Source organism: Octodon degus, unplaced genomic scaffold (assembly GCF_000260255.1).
Source record: "Octodon degus isolate 3935 unplaced genomic scaffold, OctDeg1.0 scaffold00004, whole genome shotgun sequence".
NCBI classification, from domain to species: domain Eukaryota; kingdom Metazoa; phylum Chordata; class Mammalia; order Rodentia; family Octodontidae; genus Octodon; species Octodon degus.
The window spans coordinates 34,749,361-34,762,516 of record NW_004524580.1 but is presented as its reverse complement, the minus strand read 5'-3'; the positions used below and the strand labels follow the sequence as shown (position 1 = coordinate 34,762,516).

The window sequence follows — 13,156 nt, the reverse complement described above, 5'->3', positions numbered from 1 at the left end:
GCTTAGCAAAGCACAGGGACCGCGGTTCAATCCCCCAGCACCACATGCCAGCCAGCCCCGCCCCCTGGTGGGCTGAGCTGGCCACACACACACACAAATAAATTTTAAAAAATAATTAATTAATTTAAAAAAAAAAAAAGTGAGATTTTGCATGCATGATCACCGTTTTCAGCCTTCCCAGTGCTGGGATTACAGGCGTGTGCCACACCTGGTTCCAGGGCCTACATGGCATGCAGTACCAGGGGACTGAACCTAGGTCCTTATGCTTGCCAGGCAGGCACTTAGACTACCAAGCTATCTCCCCAGCCCCCAAGACTATTATTAATGGCAGATGATTACAATGCAAATTTTACTCCATCCAGTAAAACCTCAGAGCAATCAGGCCTTGTTTCCCAGTTCAGACTCGCTCTCCACCGAGTGCAGCCACCCTCCTTACTCCAGAATCCAGCTCAAGCCACTTCCTCTGCGAAGCCCTTCCAAACCCTGTCATTCCCTCCTCCCGGCCTGCTCACATTTCTATGTGCAGTGTCTCCGACATTTCCAGCTGCAACATGCTTATCTACGGACTATGCTTTTTATCACCTCTCCCCCACACAGACTCCTGGGCAGTGAGGAAGGGCCTGATGAAAAGTTGCACCTCCTGAGCCACAGGGCCCGTGAGCTACACTGCTGTGACCCTGCGCGCCCAGCAGCATGTGCCCTGACGGGGCGATCGGGGTCCCAGCAGACCCACTGAGCACCGCCTGCATTCAGTAGGTCCCATGTGGCCCTCGGCACACCACGGGCCAAGTAGCCCCGCCCTCTGCATGCAGATGTCACCGACACACAAGAGTGGCCTGTATGCCCATCCTCACAGGAGTGGCAGCCGGGACAAAACACAGGCTGATGCTGGAAGCTGCTTATGGACAGACAGGGCTGAAGGGCTGAAGAGGACTGAGTGACCACAGGGACAGGAGTGCTGCTTCCTGACTGGATCACGCTCAACTACTGGCATCTCCTCAAAACGAACCTGTGAGCCGTCCAGGCACAGCCAACCCAGGCTCACTGACCTCACCTTATTTGTATAGCACCACCAAGAACGCGTCATCCTTAATTATTTATTTATTTTATTCCTTTTAGTGTGTGTGTGTGGCCAGCTCAGCCCACCAGGGGGCGGGGCTGGCTGGCATGTGGTGCTGGGGGATTGAACCGCGGTCCCTGATGCTTTGCTAAGCTTGTTCTAAGTAGGTGCTTTAGACCACTGAGCCATCTCTCCAGCCCCGCTTCATCCTTTTACAACTGCTGATACCATCCCTCTGTACTACCAAACGCTGACAGGCAGACGCTGGTGCCACCGAGCTATATCCCTGGTCCCCCAAATACTGACAAAGAAAATGGAGAAGAGGAAAGGAGGAAAAGGAGAGGTTGCTGAAGGCGGATCAGTGTCTCACGGCCCAGCCCTGTGCTCCACAGCCCGCCACAACAATGGTGCCAGGCAAGTGCCCGTGGGAGCTCACTCATTCTGGGTTGAGGCTGCCATCAGGCCTTACCTGAGGGATGTACCCCGACTCGACCATGAGGACATGGATCAGCACCACCAGGGCATCACTGGCACTGGTGCAGCCGGCAGACTGATACAGGGTCGCCAGCAAGTGTGGCACCTGCCCTTCCACCGCCTCGCTGCAGAGCATGGGCTCTGAGGGACGGGACCCAGGGCCCTCCTCCAAGTCCACGGCATCTTCCTCTGACTCAGCTATGACGCTCGGACTGGGCCCTGCCTGAAAGGGGAAACACAAAAATTAGTGAATTCACTGAAAATACACAGGGTGCCTTTCACATCAAGTGAACTAAGAGTAGCACTCAAAGTCATGGCGCACCTGTGGGCTCAGGGCGCCCTTCGCTGGGAGCCTTCATAAATGAGTGACCCACAGCACCCGGAATCTCTGGGTGGTTCAGCTGACATGCCCAGAGCCTGGAAGCCACCGTGGGTCTGTTGTCTCTCCTGAACCCTGCTCCAACCCCCACCAAAACTCACTCCTGCCCCAGCTGTCTCTCTCCTGGTTTCCAGCACAGCCTCCGCCTCCTGTCTCCCAGCTCCTTACATACTGCCAGCCTCTCAGCAGCACCATCACCAACCAGCACCGCACCCCCAAATGCAGATCAGACCATGCCCCACCATGCCAGTGTGGAAAACATGGCCTGCTGCAGCCACTTAACCCCGTCCTCCACACTCACCAACCACAGCACTGGCACACAAGAGCCGCAGGTGTCTAAGAGTGGGAGTGCCACGTATAGGCACATTATCCTTCGTCCCTCCGACGCTTAGGCACTCATGAAATAACGTTTTCAAGGAGGCTCCACTAGAAATACAGGCCTACAAAATAAAGTCCAAACTCCTGCACACCTCAGCAGCGTGCGAGGCCTTTGGGCGCCTGACCGACTTCGCCAGCCTCCCTTCCTGTGGGTCCCGCCCGCTCACCTCCCTGTGCTGTGAAGGCCTGGAAGCTGCGCCTCCCTGCTCCTCAGCCCTCAGCCGCAGCCTGCACCTGTGCAACAGTCCCAAGTCCACAGTGCTTTTGCGCTCTAAGCGTGCTCTCCTTCGTGCCTCAGTGACCTGTACGTTACGCGATGCACATAATACTATCTTTGTACGCACCCTGTAGCTGCAATTCAGAAAGGTTCAGCGACACAACCACAGTAGCCAGCTACAGTTCAGGCTTTTACATGCAAAACAAGCCTCAATAAAACTGAGCTGCCGTGGCAATTCCAATTTGGTTCAGGAAGCTTGTCTCCTAGGCTTGTGCTCAAACCCTGATGCAAAGCACATGTTTCTTCTGTCCAAGTCTGTTCTGCTACCAAAGAGAGTGCAGAGAAAAGTAAAGCACCAAGTGACGGGCTGGAGGAAGGCCAGGACCCAGGGGACCGCCCTCGCCCTAGCCTGCGGGACCAGGCCTCACGGCTACAGGAAGGCCCAGACTCAGCCGGGAAAACCACAGCCAGCGGCAAACACCGCCCAAGGAGGAGCACGGTGCAAGGCCGTTTTCAGGCTTGTTTGGTTTTATTTGGGGGCAAATAAACTACTATATGAAAAGATGAAAATACCAAACTGAATCATGAACGAGCCCTTTGCTTCTTTACCATTCTGCCTAACTTCTCCTCAATTTACCACTTACCCACAGGGACATGGGACAGAACCTAGAGGGCAAGCACCCTAGGGCTACCTCACTGGCAATCCTGCGAGGACACCATCAGAAGCCATAGAGGGCTTATCTAGCCTAATGGCCAACTGCACACAGCCACCCTGGGCCACTCTGATAGGGGGACTTATCACGTCCTTCCGTCCACGCCGAGACCGCCTCTGCAGCCAGTCTTCTGCCATGGTTGCTGGCCAAGATCGTGCCCACAGCCAGCGAGGACAGCACCGTGTGGCCAGCACCAGTTACTCCGCCCCACACTGAGCCAAGCAGCACTGGTGAGAGCAGTAAGAAAATGCGCTCGTATTTAATTCCAAGAACATCGCCTCCTCTGGCTTCGAGACATCCCTGTCTTGTCTTCTGTCCACAGTGCTCCACTCTGCACTGAATCTCAGATCACGCCGGTTCAAGGACTCAAAGCATCACCTACCCAGAGCTCACACTCGGGCTCCACACTGAGACTTACCGTCACCCTCCACGAACCTTAGGACACAGAACAGCGCGCTGTCAGGACAGCAATTACGATCCAGCAGCAGCACTACTTTTCGGAAATGTTCCACAGGAATGCCAGGGGAGTAACATACAAATACTGTGAAAAGTTCTCTCATGTGATAATTCTGAAAGTACAGGGAAGTACAGGGGGTGGGCCCTTCGGCTGACACTGCCTCTGAACAAGTCTTTATGGGTATGGGAAAAACTCACAATTGTTTCTTCTTTGTTTTGTCTTTCTGAGACAGAGTGTCGCTATGCAGGTCGAGCTGGCCTTGAGCTCACCTCGTAGCCCAGGCTGGTCTCAGACTCGCAATGATCCTCCTGCCTCAGACTCCCAAGTACTGGGGTGACAGGCATGTGCCACCATGCAGGGAGGACAGACAGTAATTTAAATATGTAGCCAAATATCCTTATTTATTCCCCCAGATTACCTCTATAAAGCAGAAACACACAAGAGACACAATAATTTCTAAAATAAGTAAAAATCCATTTATCTGGATACAAGTGATTTCCAAAACTTAATCTAGTAAGTATTTTTAAAATATCTGTCCATATTTAATGCCATGATAGGTAGCTTTAATATTCAAGGACCAAGAAAGTATTAAATTGAAGTGATAAGTATATACGCACCAGAAAATATGAACCAGAATATTTGTATGATGGGGCTGGTGAGATGGCTCAGTGGTCTAAAGCACCTACTTAGAACAAGCTTGGCAAAGCACAGGGACCGCGGTTCGATCCCCCAGCACCACATGCCAGCCAGCCCCGCCCCCTGGTGGGCTGAGCTGGCCACACACACAAATAATAAATAAATAAATAAATTTTAAAAAAAGAACATTTGTATGATTTTTAAAAAATGTTCCCCTCACATAAGACACTGAAAGGCCAGATAAAATAACAAGGTATTTAGCCAGGTGGGGTAGTGCAGGCCTGTAACCCCAGCACTCGTGAGTCTGAGGCAGGAGGATTGCTGAGAGTTGAAACCAGCCTGGGCTACAAAGTGAGCTTAAGGCCAGCCTGAGCTGCACAGTGAGACCCTGTCTCAAAAAGACAATAAATAAACAAACAATCCAGAGGACACTGGAGCACCCATGTGGGCCAGGGGTGCGGCTCAGCAACAGGGTGCTTGCCCAGCATACACAACCACCCACAGGAGAGGTAATCTGGAGAACGAAGCAACATGACTGGCCGGAAAGGGCCTTGGAGGATCGGCAGAAGTACCAACAGGAGAGGGAGAAACAGCAGAATAAGCACGAGGACCAGCGAACGAGGCTACACAGGAACATGAGGGAGGAAGAGCAGATGAGGAGCAGCCCAGGGCAGGCTGGGCGAGGCAATGCCTCAGAAAACCCTGAAGACCGCAGGGCCGCAGAACACCCCCTTGTGAAAGGGCAGGACTGGACTGGCTATGTGGGCTCTCCTGCTCCAAAACCATGTCACCTATGACATGCAGTTAGAGCACCGAAGACCTAAAGAGGTGAACTTAGAAGGTGGACTGAAACAGACACAAGAGGCCTGGGGTGAAAAAGGAGCCCTGAACAGGGCTGGCAACGAGGAGTAAAAACCCAGAAAACAGCAGCAACACACAGTCCGCGGCGTCAGTCCCCGGGCCCAACGCCCCGCACGCTGTGTGGAAACACCTGGACTGCGCACGCAGCCTCATAGAGTGGTCAGATCAGAGCAGGAGAGCTGAGAATCCCCACCTCAGAGACAACCACGAACCTGGGAGAGCTGACCTGGAGGCGCGGCAACCGGAACACACCGACCGGCCCGGAGTGCCGGCCCCATCGGTGCAGGTCTCCAGCAGCTAAAGAAAAGCTCTCTGGCAACATTCATCTGCCTCACTGAAGGATCCCGGCTATGTGGAATGCAACCAAGGGGACCGCGAGGCTCAGCCACTACATCTTTGCTTTTAAAAAAAAATTTGGCCCATATACTGAATTTTTTATTAGTGTAAGTCTTCATATACCCCAGAAAGGACAATGAATATTATTTTTAAAAAGTAAATTTCAGTAAGTTAATATTTTACCATATTTTGTGTCAAAAACTGTTTTTGCAGAAACAGTGTAAAGGAAATTACAGGCAATATATAGCTCGAATCCTATTTTCATGTATTTTGCTGTAAAAATGAAAGCACTTTCAATCCAATCATAGCTGTGTTATCACAGAAAAAAAATCAATAGTACTCCTTTGATATTACTGAATGCAAACATCCACACTCATTCTTCCGATAGTAATAAAAATGTCTCTTAAGATCATTTTTCAAAAAAAAAAATCATTTTTCAAACAAGACTAAGTCAAGGAGGCGCCGGGGAGTTAGCTCAGTTGAGTAAAGTGCTTGCCTGGCAAATACAAGGACCTGAGTTCAATCCCCGGTTCCAAAAAAAAAAAAAAAAAGACTAAATCAAGGAAAACATGTAATATTCATGTGTGAAGTCTCTTAAAGAAGTTTTAAAAACTGAAACACAACCTCCATAAAGAACAGCTTTGGGGGCTGTGAGATGGCTCAGTGGTCTAAAGCACCTATTTAGAACAAGCTAAGCTAAGCAAAAGCACAGGGACCGCAGTTCAATCCCCAGCACCACATGCCAGCCAGTTCCGCCCCCTGGTGGGCTGAGCTGGCCACACACACACTAAATAAATTAATAAATAAATTAAAAAAAAAAAAAAGAACGAACAGCTTTGGCGCTGGCCAGGTAGCTCAACACACTAAAGGGCCTGCTTTGGCAGATGCATGGACTGGGGTTCAACCCCAGTGTGCCCTCACTCGGCATGGTGGGGTGCCTCCGTAATCCCAGAGTTTGGGAGGCCGAAAACAGGAGGATCACTATGAGTCTCAACTGTGTGGTGAGACCCTGTCGGCCCTGCATTAAGTACATATAAATAAATAAACAAACAAAAGGACTGCACTTGGACTGCATTTACACTGGGCACGCAGAGCCGGTGAAGCCGTGTCTATAGTCAGGAAACAATGAGCATCTCAGAAGTGCCAGAACCTTGTCTGTCCCCTCAACAAACACCACTGCTATTCTTAAATCTAACAACTGTCTTATCTCTCAGTAACACGATGATCATTTCGTTTAAAAATGTACAGTTATCAGAGAAACACAGCAAGCCAATTGGTGAGAACCACCCATTTTTGATACCCACCATGCTGTCATCCTGCCAGACACCAGACTGGGCTGCCTGTCCCTGGAACGAAGCACTTTCTTGTTCCTCTGGGATCCTGGCCTCGGTGGCGGTAGTGGCCAGAGAGGGCTGGTCATTACTCAGGACGGAGAAATGCTCTGAATCTGTGGATGGAGTCAAGTTAGGCGCCGGCATGGAATCCTCGAGAACCAAACATATCAAGTCCCCAGAAACAATCCCGAACGACGACAAGGTCTCTTCGTCTCCAGTGAGGGCGTCTCTGTTGTTCAGGGTAACTGCATAGCGGGTATCAGAACTGCCAAGAGAGACAGATAAGGACAGTAAGAGCCACCTCTCAGCACCACCCTAAGCAACCGTCTGGAGCACAGAAAGGAACGTGCTGCGACCCTACCACTAGGGAATGAAGCACTAAGCTGCTTATTCTCATCATAAAATGCAGAGGGTAAAGACTCCCGGTGGTGAAAACTGTAGCCTGGGGTATCAAGCACTTCCTCCACCAGTAAGCCACATTTTCTCATTCTAAATACACCTTTCTTCTAGTCGGGCACCTCTGAAATTGGAATGCTTCCTAAACTACAGGTCTTATTAGTTTAATGCACAATATTTCTCTTCAGTGCTATGTAAAACAGTGTGAGTCTTACAACCATTATAACTGATTCAGTGAAATATTTTCTAAAATATGAGGGGGCCGGGGAGATGGCTCAGTAGGATAAGCGCTTCCCTGGCAAGCGCAAGGGTCTGAGTTCAATCCCCGGTTCCGCAAAAAATCAATCAATCAATAAATAAATAAATAAATACATGAGATCTCATCACACCTCTGCTTCAAACCCTCCAAGGGCTCCTATTTGAACTGCGAGTAAAACCTTCCTAAGGCCCAACGCCCAGTGTCTGGCCCTTCCCTCTTCCCCCACTCAGCCCTCTTCCCAAGAGCCATCAACAGCAGACCAAGCTCCCCACAGGATGCGGCTTCCCTGTCACCCAGCCAGGTCTTCAAACAATTCAGTCCTGCTCCCCCCGCAGGCCTCACCTCAACGTCACCTCTCAGGAGAAGCCTTATTTCTATTCCTATACTGCTATCGTGACACCACTACGTGAAAGCACTCTGTTTACCTGCTTAGTTTCTGTGGCGGTGCGTGCCTGTAATCCTAGAACTTAAGAGGCTGACGGGAGAGTCACGAGCCTGGGCTACACTGTGAGCTCAGGCCGGCCTGCACCGCACAGCAAAAAGATAGAAACACATTTCCCACAAGAGTGGGGAGGTGAGGCGCCATGGTCCTCTGGTAGGCATCTGATGTGACATTTAACACTCAGTGCTGAGCCGTTCACTTCGTGGGATATTAACAAAGGATGAATTCCTCTGAAAAGCTTCACTGTTTACTCTTCTCTTGATACTCCATGTTGAACATGTTACAAGTAATTTTTCCTTCACCCATAAACGTATTTTTTCTTACAAATTAAAGCATCTCTGGTAGAGAAATCACTCTTTGTTGCTGTTTTGAGGCAGGGTCTCACTATGCAGTTCAAGTGAACGCCAGCCCCGGCTGGCCCGCACCTCCATAGATCCTAGTGCCGATTCCAGTGCCTCGGCCTCCAGAGGGCAGCGAGTCCAGCGGATGCCTCCACACCCAGCTCGAGAAATTACTGAAACAGAAGCCGTTTCTGCTGACTGGAGAACAGGTGGTTCTGCCTCTTTTTTCTACATGTTTTGATAAGCGAAAGTGCTGGACAATCAGCTAGCTACCCTCAAAAAACATACCAATTTTGGCAGAAAAAGAAGGAAAAACATCTCCAAGGGACAATGTGTTTTTGGATTAAAGGCTTTCATTCAAAACAATCTAGTACATTTAAATGTCTACTTGCAGAAAAGATTAAATTATCGGTTTTCCCTCCCACTTTCCAAAAAAGGAAAAGTGATTTTTTTCTTTCTTTTTTTTTTTTTTTGTCTCTTTGAGACAGGGTAGCACTACACAGTTCAAATTGGCCTTGAGCTCACTTTGTAGCTGAGGCTGGTCTTAAGCTTGAAAAGCTCCCAATGCCTCAACCTCCCCAGTGCTGGGATTACAGTGGCGCACCACCACACCCAGCTAGGAAGCATAATTTCTAAAGTAATATGTAGTTTCCCACTGTTTTACTTTCTGAAATGGGGGAAAGGGAGTTAACTTCACCCGAGAATGAAATTCTGGCAACTCCAAGCTTATCAGATATATTTCACACCTGTAGTGCCAACACTCGAGAGGCTGAGGCAGGAGGATCTCTGTGAGGTGGAGGGCAGCCTGCGCTACACAGTAAGTTCAAGGCCAGCGTGAACTGTGTCAACACCCTGTCTCAAAAAGATTTAAGAAATTATAATCATCAATATCATGTGGACACCCTTTTAAGCTGCCTCCTTATTGTCCAATTCCCTTCCACAAGAAGAGGTTTAAATTCCTTCCAGTCAACCAGGCTCAACTGTGAAAGCGAACCTGAAAGAGAAACTAGGCGCGACGCCTGCAGGCGCGGCGGGCTGCACGGCCTCAGCCGTGCAATCGGAAACCACCGCTGGGGAACACGCCGGAAGGCAAGGCTTCAGGGCGCGGCGCGCAAGCGCCGAGGCTCAGGCCACAAGGTGACGCCCACGTCGCTCGCTAGGCGGCTTCAGGCTGACCACGGGCCTCGCTTCGGCTTTACTGTTCAAGCTGGAGGACAACAGGCTCGCGCGCGATCCAGCAGCGCCCTGACCCAGCGAAGGAGCCCCGAGGCACGGCACGCGCGGGCCCGGGCAGGGCTCCCGCCTCCTTCCCGGCCCTCCGCGGCCCCGGCCGTCGCGTCCCATCCCGTCCCGTCCCGACCCGTCCCATCCCGTCCGGTCCGGTCCCATCCGGTCCCGTCCCGTCCCGTCCAGCGCCCCCGCCCCCGCCCCCGCCCACCTGAGGCCCCAGCTCGGCAGCGCCTCGCTCAGGTGCGCGCGCAGCTGCCCCAGCGTCGGATCCGCCGCGGGCACCTCCAGCCTCCGCGTCCGCTTCCGAAGCCGCACCCGCAGCCTCATGGCGGCCCCGGAGGAGCGCGGGGCCGGCTCGGCCGCAGCTGGGGCGCCGCGCGGCGCTCCTCAGGCTCCCCTGGAGCCGACGCAGCCACCGACGCAGCCGATCGACTGCTTGGCGCGCGGCTGTGCAGCCTGGCGCGGAGACACACTGCGCAGGCGCCGGCCACGCCCCGGAAGTGTGGGCCTCACTTCCGCTTCGGCGCGCGCGGCTTCCGCCGGGTGAGGAGGGAAGAGCGGTTGGTTCCGATACTCGCCGACCACTGGGCGTGTTCCAGTTGCCCAGAGAATCCCGAGTTGAGCCCAGCTCTGGAAGATTATCGCCTCCGTTCGAAAGCCAAGGCTCACGGTGGTGAGGTTGCGCGGCTCGATCTTCCCAGTCCTCCGCGCTCGCCGGCCACGCCGCGGCACCTCAGAAGGGACCTCGCGCGGACTGCAGCCACATTCCCGGCTTCTTGTCGCTTCTGGAGCGTCGTTTCTGCACGTGCAGTGAGTTCCAACGCGGCCTCTCCAAGAAAGGCGTTCAGCCTGCTGCCTCGTCCCCTTTGCACCCAGGGCTCGGCGCGCGACCGAGGCGCCCCCCGGCGGACGCGCCGCCGCCCTGGGCAGGTGGGGAAAGCGCGCTGCAGGCCTGCCCGCCTGACGCGGCCAGCAGGCGCCCCGGGCCGGCGCTTGGGCCGCGGCGGGACGCGGTGGATCTGCCCGAGGGTTTGTGGTTCGGCTGGTTGGGCTTTCGGTCCCGGTGCTTGAACCCAGCGCCTTCCCACTGAACTATATGGCCAGCCCTGCCGCCTGTTCTTCTTAACTTTCAAAGAGGGTGTCGCTGAGCCCCTAAGTTGGGCAGGCCAGCTTGCCGGACCCGTGGCCCTCCCAGGCCCAGCTGGCCTCCAGGTCTCATTTTTGAGGACTTGTTTTTTTCACGTGGTATCTAAATTCTGAACAGAGGCAGCTGTCACACACCCTCCACGCCTCAGTTCATGAGTTGATTTTGAGGAAAGTGATGTGTCTGTTTCGTAAGACAGTGTCTGCGCCAAGAAGGGACACCTACCCCCAGGCCAGAGATCTCCTATTGTCTCCTGGGCACTTCGAGCTCCTGAGCCCCCTGAAGTAGAGGTAAGGCCACAAAGAAGCCTTCCTCAGGACCAGCTTTGAATAAAGCAGTTTGCCTCGTCTCTGGTGTTTTTCATTTGAGCAACCAGTGGTATACATCAAAATCTGGAGCCTCAGGCCACAGGAGCAGCATCCAGGGTGGCTCACTCCCAAGACTATTGGCAGAACGCTGCAGTTTTTCCCCACACGGACGTCCCTAGGGGGCTGTGTGAATGTTCACTTAAAGCAGCTGGCTTCCCTCAGAGCCTGTGACCCGAGAGACCAAAAGCCCCATCTTTGTGACCTAGCCCTAGAAATTACATACATGAGCCAGGTGTGGTGTCATATGCCTGTAATCCCAGCACTTGGGAGGCTGAGGCAGAAGGAGGACCCCCAGGTCGGGGCCAGTCTGGACATATCAGACCCTGATTCAAAAAACCCAAACAAAACAAAAGGCACATACATGATGTGAGAAATGTTTCAATTTTTTTTTAAATATTTCAATTTAAAATGCAATAAAAGACACAGCTATTAATCTCCGAGCACCCCCTGTACCACATTCTTTTGCTCCTGCCATTTCCTGAAGCCATTTTGGAAGTCCTCTTTCCAGAGTATTCTTTTAGTTGTGTTGTTGTGGTCACCTCAGTATCTTGAATCAATTCAAGTGTTCAAAGTGATTTCTGTCAAAATGTGTGTTCTCATTCACCAGATCTGGCACCGTGCAACTTCTGTGCCTTCTCTAAAGTCAAAATGACCAAAAAGGTCAATGGCGTGGATTGATTCCTACAACTAAAGACACTCGGGGGCGGGGAGATAGCAAGCATGAGGCCCTGAGTTCGATTCCCAGTTCAAAACGTAAAGATAGTTCAGGAGAAAGGACTTCCAGAGGTGCTTCAGAAAGGGACAGGAACAGTGAGCTAAGTGTGTTGCGGGGGGGCACTCTAAGGGATATCACTGGCATGTGCCTTTGACAAACTATTTAAAATCTAAGCATTAGCCATACTTTTTAAAAAACTTCACCGTGTCATTGCTCTTACATGTTCTGTTGATTCCAAATCATCCCTCTAGTGTGGGAAAATCCACCAAAAGTGGCATAAGTAACAGTAGATGGGGTTCAGTGGGAAGCATCTTGGAGGCTGGCCCTCACAGTCAACTTAGATGAAGGAGAGCGTATTGTCACAGTCTATCCTGAAGTATCTACCACTGTGCAAAATTGCTATAAAATGTTCCCCAGTAGGTGGCAGCACTTGTCTTAGTTCTGTAGAAATGACTATACAAGTGGCCCAGACTATATCTCCAAGATCAAAGGCCAGAACTGAACAAAAGAACATGCTTGGTGAGGACACTATGACATTGTCACTCTCCCATGCTGGAGGAAATTGCGATGACCACAGCCAGGAACCACAGAGGATGACTGCCACTCTCAGCCACCAGCAAGTGCCACATGCGCTTTGTAGCCTCCTGCACCAACAAATTGCCAAACTCTCAAGAGATTATCACCTCTCTTCCAAATCTAAGGCTCATGGGTTGTAAGGTCGCACGGCTCGATCTCCCCTGTCCTCCATACTCTCCCGGGTGTGTCGTTGCACCACAGAAGGGACCTCACCCCTTGTGTGGACAGCTGTCACATTCCTGGCTTTTTGTCACTTCTTGAGTGATCTTTTCTGTACATGCAGTGAATTGCAATGTGGCCTCTTCAAGAAAGGAGTTCTGGGGGCTGGGGAGATGGCTCAGTGGTCTAAAGCACCTACCTAGAACAAGCTTAGCAAAGCACAGGGACCGCTGTTCAATCCCCCAGCACCACATGCCAGCCAGCCCCGCCCCCTGGTGGGCTGAGCTGGCCACACACACACACACACACACACACAAATAAATATTAAAAAAAAAAAAAAAAAAGGAGTTCTGATTCCTAGTCCCCTTTGTACCTAGGGCTTGGTGTGAGACCAAGACTCCCTCAGTCGGACACAACCTGTCAAAAAGGCAAATGCTGCTACTACTACTACTACTAATAATATAATGAGAGGTCCTAACTAAAGTGCCCAAAGTAATGACAGCTATCATAAATTATTTTAGCCTACGTCGCAAAACAGAACTTTGAGGAAGCAAGGGTATAAATGGACCAAAATTATGATCCACCAAAAAAATTGCAAATATAGTTGCTTAGGTAATACTGATTCAATGGTAGCAGTAGCACGTGGACAACATCATTAACCTTGTTTGATAATCTATAGTC

The 13,156-nt window shown here is 51.5% G+C and overlaps 1 protein-coding gene across 2 annotated transcripts in view; it reads right to left on the bottom strand.

Moving 5' to 3' along the window:
• Positions 1 to 9,920, bottom strand: part of Fbxo7 (F-box protein 7) — a 21,042-nt gene extending 11,122 nt beyond the window's left edge. For both annotated transcript variants that reach the window (XM_023717192.1, XM_004623867.2), the window contains exons 1-3: positions 9,722 to 9,920; positions 6,816 to 7,110; positions 1,530 to 1,757 (exon numbers count right to left, since the gene is read on the bottom strand). In XM_023717192.1, coding sequence (XP_023572960.1) covers positions 1,530 to 1,757; positions 6,816 to 7,110; positions 9,722 to 9,840 — 642 coding nt within the window. In that variant the 5' untranslated portion in view covers positions 9,841 to 9,920. The remainder of the gene's footprint in view (positions 1 to 1,529; positions 1,758 to 6,815; positions 7,111 to 9,721) is intronic.
• Between the last annotated feature and the right edge of the window lie 3,236 nt (positions 9,921 to 13,156).